The sequence below is a fragment of the Pseudopipra pipra genome, chromosome 18 (assembly GCF_036250125.1).
Source record: "Pseudopipra pipra isolate bDixPip1 chromosome 18, bDixPip1.hap1, whole genome shotgun sequence".
NCBI classification, from domain to species: Eukaryota; Metazoa; Chordata; class Aves; order Passeriformes; family Pipridae; genus Pseudopipra; species Pseudopipra pipra.
In genome coordinates this window covers 12,468,850-12,484,789 of record NC_087566.1, presented here as the reverse complement: position 1 = coordinate 12,484,789, position 15,940 = coordinate 12,468,850, and the positions used below count along the sequence as shown (strand labels likewise).

General features: G+C 40.8%; 1 protein-coding gene across 3 annotated transcripts in view; it reads left to right on the top strand.

Annotated features, from left to right (window-relative positions):
* Nucleotides 1-14,664, top strand: part of GALNT9 (polypeptide N-acetylgalactosaminyltransferase 9) — a 136,088-nt gene extending 121,424 nt beyond the window's left edge. For all 3 annotated transcript variants that reach the window (XM_064675274.1, XM_064675276.1, XM_064675275.1), the window contains 3 exons: nt 1,369-1,464; nt 8,304-8,471; nt 9,293-14,664. In XM_064675274.1, the coding sequence (XP_064531344.1) occupies nt 1,369-1,464; nt 8,304-8,471; nt 9,293-9,439 (411 nt within the window). In that variant the 3' untranslated portion in view covers nt 9,440-14,664. The remainder of the gene's footprint in view (nt 1-1,368; nt 1,465-8,303; nt 8,472-9,292) is intronic.
* The last annotated feature ends 1,276 nt before the right edge of the window (nt 14,665-15,940 follow it).

Sequence of the window (15,940 nt, the reverse complement as noted above, 5' to 3'; positions counted from 1 at the left end):
CCAATGTTGTGTCAATTATAGCAGACACTGAGCAAGCTGGGCCCTGAAATGAAGTTTGTTTCTCCTGAGCGGTTGCATAGAAGGTTCTTGAGTCAAACAGAAAGCTCAGTGATGCAGATATCTAAAATTCATTAACATTTTTAATAAAATGGAGCCACACAAGCTATTTAGCTGGTATTCACTGGCACAAGTCCCTTTCAGTCTTATGTGCCCATAATGAAAAAACTTAAGGCTTCATCCTAAATGGCATTAGGCTTGTTATTAAATATTTTCTCCTCTGGTTATTTTCCTGGAGGAAAAGATGTCTGGATTTTAGTGAGTTTAAAGGAAAATAGATGTATTGAGTAGATGTGAAACAGATTGAAACAGTAGTAAAAATATATTTCCTAGTGACTCAATTCACGTTTTTAAAGCCGTCATAAAGCTGTCTTCATCTTCTTTAACCTTTATAGTGCCTGAGTCATAAAATAAACCTCCTGAAATTTAGTTGTTGGTGATCCCCCTTGTCCAATTGGATTCCCTGGTCTGCTTGTACACTGTGATATAAAGGATTATTTACAGATTTTTTCTGACACCTTGTGCAGCAGCTGTTTCTATATTATGGGGGTGGCCAGAGAGATACTTCACAGTCTAAACCAAAACTGACCTGTTGACTCTTCCAAAGTGTCTGTCTAAATAACTTCTTGTTTATGATACCTGTAAAATTTTTCTATGTCCAAAATATGTGTGTGTAATACTTCTAGTCTCAAGAGAAAGGCGTGGGTTTTCACAAGAGCTCCATCCCAGTTTTTATAGACTTGTAAATTCTCCTTTTCTGGGGAGGCACAGGAATTTTTTACTTCACTGGATCTCTGAACCTGTACCCTTCTGTGCAATGTGCTTTATGTCACTCTTGTACATAACAATGTACTATATTCTCAGTTGAAATAATATTTTTTTTCACATGCTTTTCTGGTTTTATATAAGGGATAGGAAGACACAACACCTGAGTAGTTCCTATGCTGTTTGTTAAGTCATGTACTCAACACAACAGGGTCAAAATTTATGTTTACACAAGAGTAATTTGGAGCAAAATTTGACCTGGGTCAGAGTGAATTTTATGGCCTTTTGATCCTTGAGTAATTGCTGAAAATGTAACTCTGACCCAAGGTCTGTGAAGACAGCAGGTTGTCCAAATGATGTCTTTTCCTGGAGCAAATTCACTGTTGGCATCTTGTCCTGTCTGAAGAATCAGCATGTGTTTCTCAGAGGGGAGTTTTACACACTGCTTGTGTCGATGGAGTGGCACAGCTGAGATTTGGCTGGATGGGACTTGGATCACAGGGGTTGGTTTCTAACCCAGCTGGGTTTGTTCTGCTCTGGTTCCAGGTGAGGAACAGCAAAGCCAGTGGCTACTGCTTGGACCAGGGAGCCGAAGAGGATGACAAAGCAATCCTGTATCCATGCCATGGAATGTCCTCTCAGGTAAGTGGTTCAAATCCCATCATCAGCGAGAAACGTTAACTTGAAGAATTTTCAGAAGAAACAAAAGGTCATTTGGTGCTTTCGAGTTTGGCAGTGCATTCCTGAGTTGCAAAGGCAAATATGTGGCTTTACTCCAGTCTTTTTGGGTGCCCTTTCCAAGGCTGTTCAGCACGTGAATCTATGCATTGAAGAGGCCAGTTGGGAAAAGAGAAGAATCGTGTTAATTTGTTTAAATAACAGGGATCCACTGAAGATGAATTAATTTAGGTGGTTTGTGTGAGCGAGCAGCTCTTCTTGTTATGACAGGACTTACTTTAGGAATTGTACCTCTCTAAATCAACTGTTCCTTGGTCCAATAGGCTCCTAGAGAGAAATTATTTAGCAAGTTGCTGGTGTGATTCCCCAGGTAGGCAAAAAGTTAAGCACATATTTAACATCAACATCAAAGGCAGGTAAGAATATCCCCTAAGTTAAGACTTTTCTAAAATAGGAGATTTCTTTTTTTTTGTCAGTCCCTGTGCATATTATTATTTTCTTACAGATGTCTGAAGATTTTCAAATGACATTTCTTCTTTCCATACTCGCGGTGATTTCACTTGTTTTTTAAATATAAATTGGATATTATTTAAATCCAGGACTTGAGCTGCTTCTGAAATGTAATTCTAGTTTCTTTTGAAGTGCCATCTGAATCAAAACTATGTTAATGAACATTCTCCTGTGTAAATAAACTCTGACCTTATCAGACTTAGCAATTATCCAGAGTTCAGTGATACATATATTGATTTGGAGTCCTGGCTCGTACATCACCGTGGAAGCAAAGCGAGACAGACAGTAATTCCTGCTGACAAAATGTCCACCTTTGGCAGGATCATTATGGAATATTTGACTGACACTCTCCTAGTAGAGGTGGAAGGAGCAGCCTTTGAGTGAGGTAACAAAATAGCATTGCTTAATTAGATGTAAATTACCTTTTCGAGAAGACTCTTGTTAGAGATGTCAAGGCACTCAGAGAGACTTTACTCTCTTGCTCCATTCTAATTCTGACCAGAAAGCGGCAAATTTAAGTCCTTCCAGAAAGTCCCTTAGCAACATCTCATCTTTGTCAGTGTGCTACCACTTAGAAGAGTAATGAAATAAATGGTTCTGATTGTAATTTGTTTTGCAATTTAAGTTCTTAGCCTGCTTGTTTTCCTCCATGACTTCTGTTTCATAGAATATGCTTTGACTTCTAGAAGAAAATAGATGAGAGCTTAAGTTACTGTGAATTTATTTGAAAGGAAGGATGACATGCCCACCTTCTCCTGACTAACTTTTGATAATTTGGGAGTATAAGGGAGCTCACCTCTCAGCAGCCAGCTCTGACCAATTTTATCCATTAAGGATCAAGTAATTTTCCTTTTAGTAAGATATGAACACATTGCCTAGTAAATTATGGCTTTTGGATTTTGGGTCCTAGACTAGACATGGGGCAGATCTTCTCAAGTGCAGATCACAGTACACAAAGTATTTACTGCCCAGGAATTTGAAGTTGGATAGTGACAGTTAAATCACTGCTGGCTCATTTCTGCTACAGGTCTTCAGGTTCCTGTCTCTGTGAAATTTTCTGGAAAAGCCTGAAAAGCTGATTTTAGACTTTACCTTGAAGCCACAGGCTAGAGCCCTTTTGTTACTAGCACTGTATAAACACATAAAAAGAGAAAGTCACTCTTCCCAAACCCTTAAAATCCAAAGCATCCCCTGTGTCTAAGAACTATCAGAGTATGGGGAAGGCAAAAAGTTAATCTGCTAAATCATCCTGCAGCAGTTTCCATTTCCCTTCGAAACAAACAAATGAACAAAAAAAAAAAAAACAGGAAAAAAGTTTTCATTCTGCAAGAAACACCAAGCAAAGGCAAAGGTGATGGTTTATCTAAGTTGAGTATTTCACAGACAAGCATGGGTTGGAGCCACTCAAATGCAGCCAAGTTAATTAATGATTACACAGCTGGAAAACTTCTATCATCTCACCACAATTTACAAAATTAATTCAGTGTGAGAACCACAGCTGCACAAACCCTAATCAAGGATATTCAAGCACATTGCATGAAAGGTGTTGACAGCAAGTGTTTTAATATCTTAAATAAACATTTTTAGAGCCCCTCTTCTAATCAGCCTGGGTGAGCATAGTTGTCTGCTGCATTTAGCTTTCCATTTCTGACATTTTTCATCTCAAGCACAGGGCATAAAATACCCCTGCTGAGTCGAGATTTGGGTTATTTGTACACTCCTACTGAATATAAATTAATATAAATATGGAACTCGTTTTCCCAGTTGGGTTATCACTGGTGCTTCATGTGTCCTACTGAAGTGAAAGAATCCCCCCATGCAGCTACAGCCTTGTTTGCTTTTCATACTCCTCAGTTCTGACAAGCAGATTACCAGTGATTTTAGAGTACACATGGTTCCACTGAAACAACACGAGTCAGGCAAGTGGTTAAAGAAAACTGAGTTAGGAGGAAGATTACTGTTCATCTGGGATAAAATGTTCTTTTCTTCTACTTCTTGCCCTTCTGTTTCCCTTGGGTATTGCACACCTCTGAATGGTGGTGTCCTGCATTACAATGGCAAACTAAAACCACTCTTCTCCATGAGCAAAATGCCTTTCCCTGTGTGTATTCCAAGATCAGGTCTCACCACATAAATCACGTCTTGTCAGTGACATCAGCTTTTAAATTTCTTTATTCAGACGGGGACAAAGTCTTTTATGGATGCTCTGGAATGCATTTAGCCTGAGTTTACATCAATTTCGTTTGATGAATTTGACTTGAGCTAAGTCAGTGTAAGCTAACAGCCAAGGGTATCCAGACGAGGTTTTGCATCAGTCCAAGTTGATTTGAAAACTCTTTTTACAGAAGAGTAGTGTCCTTTTTATATGTGTTCATTGGATCTGAAGTTTGAGTCTAATCACTTTCAGGAAAAAACTGTTTGCAAATACAGCTGGGAGAAACAGTCCAGGGCTACAGAAGATTAGTAAGAAAGGAATATATTTGGGATCTTGAACTGCCTTGCCTCTGCATGTGTCCTACCTTGTTCAATCACCTGCAAAGCTCAGTGGTTCTGTAGCATTACATGAGACCCTTTTGTTGTAAAACAAATTAAAAACAAACAAACAAACAAGAGTGGGGTTGTGGGGGCAGATACAACCCCCCAAAAATGGAATATGTTGCTCTGAAAGCTTCTTAGGATGGCCCTAAGACATGCAGGTTTTGAAGGACCCTCTGAGAGCACTTTCACAGAGGAAATGCTCAGTGTCTCAGAGTCTGTGTGGAAAGCTGTGGAGCTGATTTTATGGTGTGTGGAAGGAGAGGAGAACTAAATAAAATGGCATCCTAGGATAGAAGGGCCAGGGTGAACAGTCTCCTTCTCCAGCCTCCTCCCTTCCCTTTCACAGGGAGAGAAAGAGGAGGCACTGCAGCTGTGAGAGCAAGGACTGCCCACGCTGGGATCAAGCAGAAAGAAGGGAGAGCTCGATGTTGGGATTCCTGGAGCTCGCAGCTATGCAAACAGATGGGATAAGAGGAGATGAAAGGCTCTACTTAAACTGTTGCTAGAAGGCAGATATTTAACATCTTGCTTGGCAGAGCTATGTGGCTTCCCAGATTTGCATGCAGGTGGTTTCTTCACTTGCAGGAAGCGATGGGTGAGATTCTGGAATGAACATGGAAATTTGGTAACTTGTGATTTGTTGTGTCTTGTGGTGACAAGTATCCTGGAGGCACAGGGTGTTTGGGATTCCTGTATAGCTCCCTGTTTCACTCTCTGTGTCAGCTTTCAGCTTGCCTTAACCTGCAGGACTGAAGGATCATTAAAGATTTCCTTTTGCTTGGAGAACAAGGGGGAGAGAGAGAGGTTAAATTTAGTGTTGAACTCTACCAGGCCCTTCCATGTAACTGTTTCCTGCAAACAGTTATCTGTAATCATTCTGTGCTTTTTTCACTTGGCTGTGAATTAGCAGGAATGGATTTTTCTAAGTCAAATCCTTCAGGTGAAAGCTGCCATTTACTTCCCCCATTGATGCTCCTGGAGGATCACGTTCCACAGGCAGCAGCACTCACTATTTTTGAACCAGGTGAGGTGGTTTGATAAACAACCTTTGACGTCTTTTGCATTCTGCTCAGATTTCTGAATGTTGAAGGGAAAACTCTCCTATCTCCTCATCAGTACAGCAGATGGTATCAGGATCAGATCTTGAGTATGTAACAGAGCACTTGGCTTCAGTGTCATTGATGTGGATCCTTCAGCTCTTCTCAGATAAAAAACTGAGCCAAGGTCCATCCCCATGATGTATAAAACTCTGTTTCTGTTCCGCAGCTTGCAGTGGGAGCGTGATCTCAGCCCATCAGAACCTGCACTAAGGTTTTTTTTAAATGACTAGGATTTAATATTCCTTAATAAAGGAGATTTTGTCATTTGATTTTGACTGTTTGGCATGATGATCCACAATTCTAACAGAAATTCAGAGGTTGTTTCTTTGTATAGTAGTGACACTTAGGACCAAGTTTGAACACAGCAGGTGTAATTTTCTCACTTCATTGACTGTATCCCAGTTCCTGATTTCTAGTCTACAGTAATAAGCAACTTATTTTAATGCTTGTTTTATTTTCATAGTTTGTGTTGTCTCTAGGAAGTTAAGATATGAAGTCTTTGGAGGGAGATGTTATTAATCATACAGTAGTTTCTTGAACCTGAATTTCTCCTCTGATTTTGCAAAAGCAGGCACTAAAACTTTACTATGTAATATGGTCTAAACTGAGATAATTGTTTGGGTGTGTTTTTTTTAGAATTCTGTTTCATTGCAGGATAAGCCTAATGACTGTTGGAGTAGCCATAAAAACTTGACAGAAAGTACAGATTCAGGAAAATTAAGCCCATGCTGTTCCATTTGTCTGGTCGTTGTATAGACAGCAGCTTCCTGCACGGAGCCATCTCTGACCCTGTCGAGCTGTAACACAGCTGCCACTTTCAGTACTGGAGATGGTTTATAACAGTGATAATGTACCTTCCACTTCTAAAGCCTCAGCAAAACTGGTGTGTTCTGCTTTGACAGGCTGCTGTATAACAAAGTCTTTCCCAAGTACGTGGCTACTGTGATGCAAAACTGGTGCAATTCTGGCTGTTGAGATTCTGAAGACAAAGAATATTTGAGACTGTTTTAATGCCAGTACAGAAAACGCTGCTCATCTTAAACCACAGGGAAAACTGTTCCTGTGCTGCAGAACCTGTGGCCAATTATAAACAGTGGTTCTGATTATCTAGAAAAGGCAAAGCCAACAAGGTTGCTGGGTGGTATTTTGGGACTGGAGAAAGACAGTAAAGACTGGAAGATGAACACATTTTGTGGTCAGTGTTTCAGCCATACCTGCAGTTCATTTGAACTCTGCTGAGAGCCCATTAAATACACAGACAGGTTTTACTTAAAAAAAAAAAATGGAAGTTTTGTGGCTATTTTGCTTTTTTTTTCCCCAGCTCCTTTATGTGTGAAAAAAGAAAGTTAATTTGTCTGACCTGGCAGTCCATTCATATTTTGAATTACTTTGCTTGCTTGAGCTTCTTTTACATATGTCCCTCCTATCCTTGCAGTGAAATAAAAACCCCAAAGTGTCTTGCTTTAGTGTGTACAGACAGTGCCTTGACAATGGCACTGTTCACATGGAGCATCCTCATGTGGTTATCCTTTTTGCTTTCTCTGATGTAGGCTCATTTCTAACTCGCTGCTTCACGTGGCTGCTCTGAACAGAAGTGGCAGGTGGGAAAATGAACACACACTATGTCAAAGAGCATCTGGTCTGGGAGCAAGTAGACCATGCTCTTTTTACCACCAGCAAGAAATGATTATTCACAGCATGATTCTTCTGAGGTTAATAAGGATGGCGGTAGAAAGCTGGACTCTAATTTGAGTTTTTTTGATTGACTCTTAATGATATCTCACCCAGTGGTCAGTGGCATCCAATAAATGGCAGGCACTGCTGACCTTCCTTCCCTTTCTTGTTAAGTAATTTCAGCCCTATAACAGCAATGAGATCAGACAGGCAGTGAATTTCCTGGGTGGTAATTGCATTTCTGTGGTGGCTCAGATCTTCACCCCGCAGCATCCAGACTCACAGCACACAAGCCACGTGTCTGACTCCTCTTTGCAGTCTTCTGGCACCTGGGTGCTGCACTTATACAGTAAGAAGGGCAAAATATTGTGCTGGTTTAATGACTCTGCATTTAAACACAGAAGTGAGAAGTAGATAAGTCTGATTTGACATACTGGCCTGCTGCCAAATCAGCATCGTGCATTTTTGCTTTAATGGGCTTCACAGTAAACTGAAATATCAGTGTCATTCTTTATTATGTAGGCCTGAAGCATATGTTAGCAAATTTGCTGCCATTTCCCCTGTGATTTCTTTTCCCCCCTCATATTTTTGGATCCTGGTTGTGCGGTGGGATTTTTTTCGGTGACGTTTATTTACAAAAAACTAATTAGACTTGTTGCTCTCCATAGCCCTCTAACAAAGCTCTTAAGGACAAACTGCACAGCAAAATTGACACCGTGTCCTTGTTAAATCAGCTCCTGCTGAGTGGGCATGATTTACATATTGATTACTTCACTCTCTTGATTGCCCTTTTCCCAGCGAAACAGTGGGCAGGGAACGGTGGGGGAGCAGAGGTGTGAAATGAAAGGAGGGAATTCTGTGTTCTAGGGGAGACCCTGTTGGTTAAACAGGGGTCCCAAGCTTTGCCCCAGGTGGGGACAGACCCCACGTGCAGCAGGACAAAGGGCTCCTCACCACCTCTGACTTTCCTTTCTCCCCCAGCTCGTCCGGTACAGCTCCGAGGGGGTCCTGCAGTTGGGGCCCTTGGGCTCCACCGCCTTCCTGCCCGACTCCAAATGCCTGGTTGACGATGGGAAGGGCAGGACACCGACCCTGAAGAAGTGTGAAGATGTCCTGAGGCCAGCACAGAGGTTCTGGGATTTCACACAGGTATGGAAGAGCTCAGGGAGCCTTGCAGAGAATTATGTTCTAGAGGATATTCAATGAAAAACAAGGAGGTCTCCAGAGGACAATACTAGGAATTCCCCCATATGCCTTTTAGAAATAGTTAAATATGTTTTCCATAGTTCGTGTGCTACCCAGGAATAATATTACTATTATTATTATCATCATCATCATCACCACCATCATTATTATAATAATAATTATTATTATTATTATTCCTCCTAGGAATTCTTGTATTAGGAGGAGGAATTTTGGAGTATGCTTGCCAGGAATTTTTAGTTATCCTGGATTGGAATATTCTCAATTTCTGTATTGATTGTCAAGATTGTGCTTGTAATTTTTTTTATTTTTTTTATTTTTTTTTAGTGTCTACGAATTTTTGTTTCTAGAACTTTTTCTGGCACCTTTCCAGAAACTTTTAGATCTGGAGTTTTCAAATAATTTTTAGGACTTCCAAAAGCACTGTTACAGTTTCTGGGGTTTCCTGTATCTTGAGCTCTGTAGGGATTCACTAGTGTTCTTTAGAGATTTTTCTAGTAATTTGGGGGGTATTTTTCCAGTGATTCTTAAATCTAGAATTACCAAGTTGTTTTGGTACTTTGTATGTATTAACTAGCTTCTCCTAGGAATTTCTAGCACTTTCTAAGGGCTTTTATCCCTTGATATATATGGAAATCTCCAGGCATTTTATCAAGCTTTCTACAGATTTGCAGATCTAGCACTGTTTTTCTTCCAGACTTTTCACCTTCCCTGTTCCTTCTTCTAATCCTTTGGTCTTTTCTCTTGCTCCTTATTTTTTTTTCCAGAATGGCCCAATCATCAGCAGAGACACTGGCCGCTGTCTGGAAGTGGAAATGTCGAAGGATGCGAATTTTGGGCTCAGATTGGTTGTACAGAGGTGCTCGGGGCAGAAATGGATGATCAGGAACTGGATAAAACACGGCAGACACTGACTGCTGGGGCTGGGCTGCCCCTCCTGCTGTTGTCCCTTGCTCAGTGTGCCATACCTTGCAAGGCATTTGTCTTAAAGCAAATTAGTTTGAACAGGTCTTGGCTCTCCAGAGTCCTCCTCAGTCGGGCATTCAAAGGAAAGAAAGAAGGAGAACAAAAAGCAGACACACACATGCCCTGTTTGACTCTTCCTTGCTCCAGTAGATGATGTGGGAAGCTTAACAAGAGTTTTCTGTTGATTTGGAAATCTTGTGAAGATCAGAACACGGCAGGGAAGCGGATTCCTTAAGCTCTCCTAGAGGAATTAACAGACAGATCTCTCTGTGATGAGTTCAAAGGAGAGATCCCAATACTGCCTCATAAAGAGAGTTCTCTGATGGGTAGCTTTTTAGCTTTAAGTTTTTTGACTGGTGCACAACTCCTATGGTGAATAATCACGTGCCTTTTTTATTGTACTTCGTATAAAAGAGGACTGGAAAAATCCTACCTTTTCAGCATGTCTGGTTCATTGTACTAAACAAGAAGATCTGTAAATAACACTGGAAATATAATATAATATATGATGTATTTCGAGGTTGATTGTTTAGGAGTCTCTGTTTCTAGAGAGAGACTGTTCCGCAAATGTTTACAGGTGGTTCTCAACCTTCAAGCTGCTGAAAAGCAGCATTTTTAGAGACCTCTTCTAGATAGACACAGGTAAATGTTGAATAGGTAAAATAGCCACACGCTCCGTTATATTGCCACGTTCTACATTTGTTGGCTGTGAAGGCATCACAATATAGCACTTGCATATTTAACTCTTCCGAGGCAGTAAATGTCCTGCTGGAGGGATGGATTTCAAGAGGCCTCAGTTGGCCCCCAAGCCCCGGGCAGGTGAGTGTGAGGTTCCCTTCCTGCCATGCTGTGCATGCAGGTGCCCTGCTGTGCTGTTCCAGGGGCTGCCTGGAAGCTGGATACTCGCTGCTTCCGAAAAGGAGTCGAGTGGCTTCGGTGCCACCCGTGGAATTTAAAAACTTGAATCTTTCGTTTCGTTCCCCGTCCTGTGGAAATGTCAAATGTGAGCAAACACGCTTTGGGAGCACCGTCTGGACAAGGTTCCTGAGCAAGCCAGCAAAGGCTTTCCAGTAATTGAAAAACAAACACAAACCTAGTGATAAGAAGGCAAATTAGAGCAGCAGGTAGGGAGCGTATATAAATACCGTTACTCTGAAATACGAATATTTTACTGTAGTTGACCCATTGACAGCATCTTTGTGAACCTGAATTTAATGATGTGTCCAGTGGTTCCTGCAGGATGTGTGCACAGGTAGCCAGAGCAGTGACAAGGTCTTACCCCAAAGGCTGTCAGAGTTGATGGCCGCTGTTGACATCAGTGGGTTTTGGCTGTGGGTCTGTGTCAGGCAGATTTTCAGTGCAGATTTTCAGCACAGCAGATTCAGTCATACGTGAAGGAGACACACAGATGGGATCTGTTCATTTCGCTGTTTAATATTTTATAGAACTTTAAAAAACAAAATTGCTTTGTTTTTCCTGAGCCAGGTAATTGCAGTCACTGCGGTGCTGTTGAGTCTTGGTGATCTGTTCCTTGAATAGCTTTTGCCATCCCTATTTCAAGGCATGCTGAACAAAATTGAATGGAAACAAACTTAATTTTTCAAGGGCACGATATGTAATAAAATATTTACTTTTAACATGCAAAATCCATCAGTTCTTGTCAACTCTTGGTTAGTATGTGGAAAGCATATCACTGTATTTTGCCCTGATGTTATTTCTGAAACACAGCGTGCAAGATGCAACACAAAGCCAGTTCTCCTGGAGTTTATTTGTGGCTAATTGCTGAGCTCTATTAATGTCGTGTGGGCCTGGTTAAGCATGAATATATATAAAAGAATAATTCTGGGTGAGATTCTAGATATAAAAATACTTCAAACTCTGTGTTTACGGTTAGTCGAACACAACCTTTTGAGCAGTGTAATAAGACCTGCAGGGAGAATAGCATCTTTAATAAATCAAGGAATACGGTATAAAATCACGGACAATCTCAGTATTCAAGCCTTCCTGCAGGTCTGAACCAGGTAGGAAGCTTCAGGCTAAATATAGATTGGGAACAGCTGCCCTGCATTTAACCTCCTTATGTTGACTGTAGACAATTTAAAATTGCAGTTACTGTCCATGGAGCAGCTGTTGAAAGCTTTGCACAGGAGTGTGTTTGCAAGTGACTTCTCATCTTCTGTCCAGACACAGTTGCCCCATTTTAAATTGTATGAAAGCTGTATTCTCCTTTTGTTTGCTCTGATGGAGTTTTACTCCTTGAGGGAGGTGAGAAGGCAGAAGAAGGGAAAGATGATTTTACCAGGTGAGCTTTTTGGGGAGTAACAGGTCATTCACATCATTTTTAGTCTTCCCAGTGAGTAAGTGCCAACTATATTATATGAACAAGGCTGGAAGCTGAAAGTAATTATATATCAGTGTGACTAGTAAATGCCTAACTCTTAGAGTTAGGGTAGAAGAAGGAAAGCAGGTTTTTGTGATAGATAAGTGGCTCTGAGATTTACAGACTAATATGAAAAAATTCAGATAACTCTTAAAGGTGGAGTCAGTATTTTCTGTGATTGTCATTTTTTTTTAAGATTTGCTGAAATAATTTCTTATATTTGCGAAGCACATCTGTTGGATTATTTTTACTTTAGTCTTTATCTGTATGAACCACTGCTTTGGCTGTGGTATTAACAGGGTGACTCTGCATGTGAGAGGGTCTTAAATATTCTCTCATCAAAGGAATAATAATAATAAAAAAAGCCTTGAGTATTATCTGTTTTAACCAAAGTCCATGGTTCTTTTGTCAATATTTTACCCCTTAGTATTATCTGAAATCCTGCTTAATGTTGTGCAGATTTTCAGTCTTGTTTCCCACAGTGCAGCAGTTCTAGATATTGAAAAGTATTTAATGTAGTGCAATATGCCTTGTAGAGAAAATTCAGATCAAAGTCTTCATTTGCTATTTTGTTTGATTTGGGAGATTATGGAGCTAAATACTAGGTCATAGGACAGAAGAATAGAAGGTGAGAAAGAACATCAAGCCTGGCACGTTGTTGTCAAAGGCAAAGCAGTAAAAATAGACTTTTCTGAGCATGTCAGGGTCCCTAAAATTTAGCTTGAGTCCTGTGGTAAAAAAACCCTCTTTCTCCTTTGAGAACTATAAACTGTTTTCCAAGCTGGATTTTACTTTTGGCTTGATTAAAGCTACTTGTTCCTCAGCCAAAATTTTCCTCTGGTTTTGCTGACTCACTGGTTCCTGAGGAACAATAACTTCCAGTGGAAGCAACTAAGAGAAAAAGAACTAAAGGTGTTTTGGGAGCACCCAATGGATTCCCTTGCAATTGTTTAAGATCTGTATTGTGCTCACCCAGGAGAACTCTTCAGGGCTCTTCCACATCCAAAAAGCTAAACTCAGGTTCCATAGAAGTGATCTAAAACCAAAACATGGAAACAAAACAACAGGTCTTCATATGTATTGGAACGTGTTGAGCTTTCTATCTCATTTCAGTGAATAATTTGGGGCTCAGTGTGTCTGAAGGTGAGGCTTTCACAGTCCTTTGTTTATATTCCTTTCCATCAGCCTGCTCCTTTTTAAAAACTGTGGTCTAGTAGATGAAAATCTCACTTGCCATGTGACAGGGGGTGTAATCTGTCTGACACAGGACAGCTGCAGTTTTAAGTGCTTAAGCCAGAGCTAATAAGATTTAATGAAATAGCACCAGCCCTAATCTGTTCTTTAGATCAATTACACAGCATGTAATTCCTTCAGCATCCAGGATTCATTTGAGATGGTTCATTAACAGACATGCAGAAGCACATTATGGCCTGTTTAGGGATCCAGTGAGTTGGGTTGTAGGAAGAACTTTAATAGAAGTTGTGGTTCAGAGGCACTTTGGCATATTATCCTCCAGTTAGGACACAAATAGCTTTGGTTTTTTGTGAAAGGCTTGAGCAGGAAGAACAACTGTCAGAATTCACTTGACTGAAGATGTTTCTAACAATGATGTTCCATTTCTGGCTGCTGCTGTTTTGACTCTCTGCTTCTTAGTGCTGATCAAAGCCCGTGGCAGAGGTCATGCCACAGATCAAAGATGGTATTGCAGTTTAGAAGGTCTGTAACAAGCTGGACAGAAACCAAGGAATTATCAGGTCTTCACATGTCTCTAGATCTGCATGTCACCACAGTAAACTTAATATCGTGTTCTCTTTGGAAAGAATCCCAAACTTAATAAATGTGTGTATTGCTTCATCAGGAAGAGCTGTTCAAGAGACCAGCCATACAATTTGATATTCTTTTCCTGTGTGTGACATTAGTGGACTTAAGATGAGAGCTCTAATTACTGAATAGATGGAAAATACCTTAAGTGGCACCATGGTCTACTGAAGTGTGTGCATCACACATTTATAGCTTCCTGTGGGGTAACCAGGATGTTCTTCAAACACTAAGGCACTGAGTGTGTTCTGCCAGAGATGGAGTCTGCTCACCTAGGGAACTAAGGGAACTCAAGGAATAAATACTGAAATTATACAGTTAATAATTATCAGTGAATGTGGCACAAAGTGCATAAAAATTTACATCTTCTCCAAAATGTAATTAATTAGTTTCAGATACTTTCTTAACAATCTCTGTGTTCCTATAAAGATGTGGGATGCTTGTGCTGTGTGAAGATTTCTGCTGTGTCTTTACAATGCCCCAGCCATCAATGACATTAGAAGGAGAGATATACAGTGACTTTAGTACATTATAATGGATTTCAGAATGGTTTCACAAATACATTGACTTATATGACAAAACCGTTAATGACTTGTAACTAAAGGTGTTGAGTTGAGAGGTTGTCCTAAGTAAAAACAATGTTTCTTTGTCCAAGAATGCTTACTTAAAAAACACACAGTGAAGCAATATATGGCAACCTGCTTTTGAAGAAGTTAATTTCTGAATCAAGAGCATTCTTCAAAAACATGTAGAAGCACTGGTTACTTTTCATAACATTACAGTTTCCTGTTGGCCACCAACAAGTGTTGTGCAGTTTTCAAACTCTTTGTAATGTTTAATTAAGAAAAAAAAAATAATGCAGCAACTAGAATGCAAGTTGTGACTGCGAATAATTTTTCATTATGTGGCACATCATCAAATCAATTTGTATTCACACTCGAAAAGTTAATAAATTACTATGCATTTTACTGCTGACATGAGCTGCATGTTTTATCATTGTACGTTTGGACAGTTGTATCAAAATTCAAAGTTGTCACACAAAGGAAAACGAGAAGAGCAAAGCATATGTGCATTTTAAAATTTAAATTGCACATAATCTGTTCTGAAAGGTATTCAGCCCATTTCTGAGAAGAGCACAGCAGATTGTGAGCTGTTCTGAAGCAGATGAGCTCTGTACATGTCAGAGGAGGCACATCAGAGACTCAGCCCTGGGTGTGCACATCCAAAACTGGGCTGATGACAGTACAGACCACTGTCATACTTCTAACAGAAGTCTACATAGCCTGTCACCTCATCACTGAAAACAGTCAGTAATTGATGGTTAGAAGAATGAAATAAGACACGGGGAAAATGTGGAATGATCCTTTCATTTTGTCTCTCCCCCTAATTTCTCAAGGTAAGGACATCCCAAACCAAAGGCTGTACATACCAACCCAACCACTAGATTTAGCAACAAAAGTGGGCCTGTATGTATCTAATCCACTTACACCTCTGGATGCCACAACATCCTGCTGTAATAAACAGCACAATTGCTGCGAGTCAGCATTGCTGCCTTTCATTCCATAGGATGCCCTGTAGTTCTCTCATGGTGAAAAACTGTGAATAACTGCTGCCAGCTCTTTTTTAACACCCTTCTTAGTTCGACCTCTGTCATCCTGTTCTAAAATATATTTCTGAACTGAGTGTCTTGCTTTTTTAGTATCACTGGCAAACAACTTTGTAACTGTGCAAGCAGATGCTCTGTGTCATCCCTGGGACTGGGTGACAGCAGGGTGAGAACCGATCGGGTTCCTGAGCTGCTCCCGTGGTATAAAACATACATGGCTGGTTTTAACATTGATTTTGGATCTCAGCCAGGCTGTATCTCCTCTGTTAGTGTGTGTGACAAAGTGTGCAGTTTGTGATCAAAGAGCACAGAGCATCTGAGAAGGGATGCAACAACACCTTCATTCGTTCTGCGAGGAAGAGCTCCCTGCCCCACTGCTCCTGCTGGGAGGAGGCTGTGGGGTGACCAGGCTGGGACATGTTGCCATATTCCTGGCTCTCTTGCACCCCTCTGGTTCAGCAGAATGCAGTGAAGAAGACCTGAGTGCACCAGCTTTCTCCCTCCCCATTTCTCCAAGGGCAGTGCCAGCCCCAGTGGGAGCCCAGCCGCTGAGCGACTGCCTGGTTCACCCAGGGGAGGTGGGGCTGGCTGTAGGCTTCAGGTGGGTAACATTACAACCAGCCTCAGCAGGAGTGGCCTGGCACA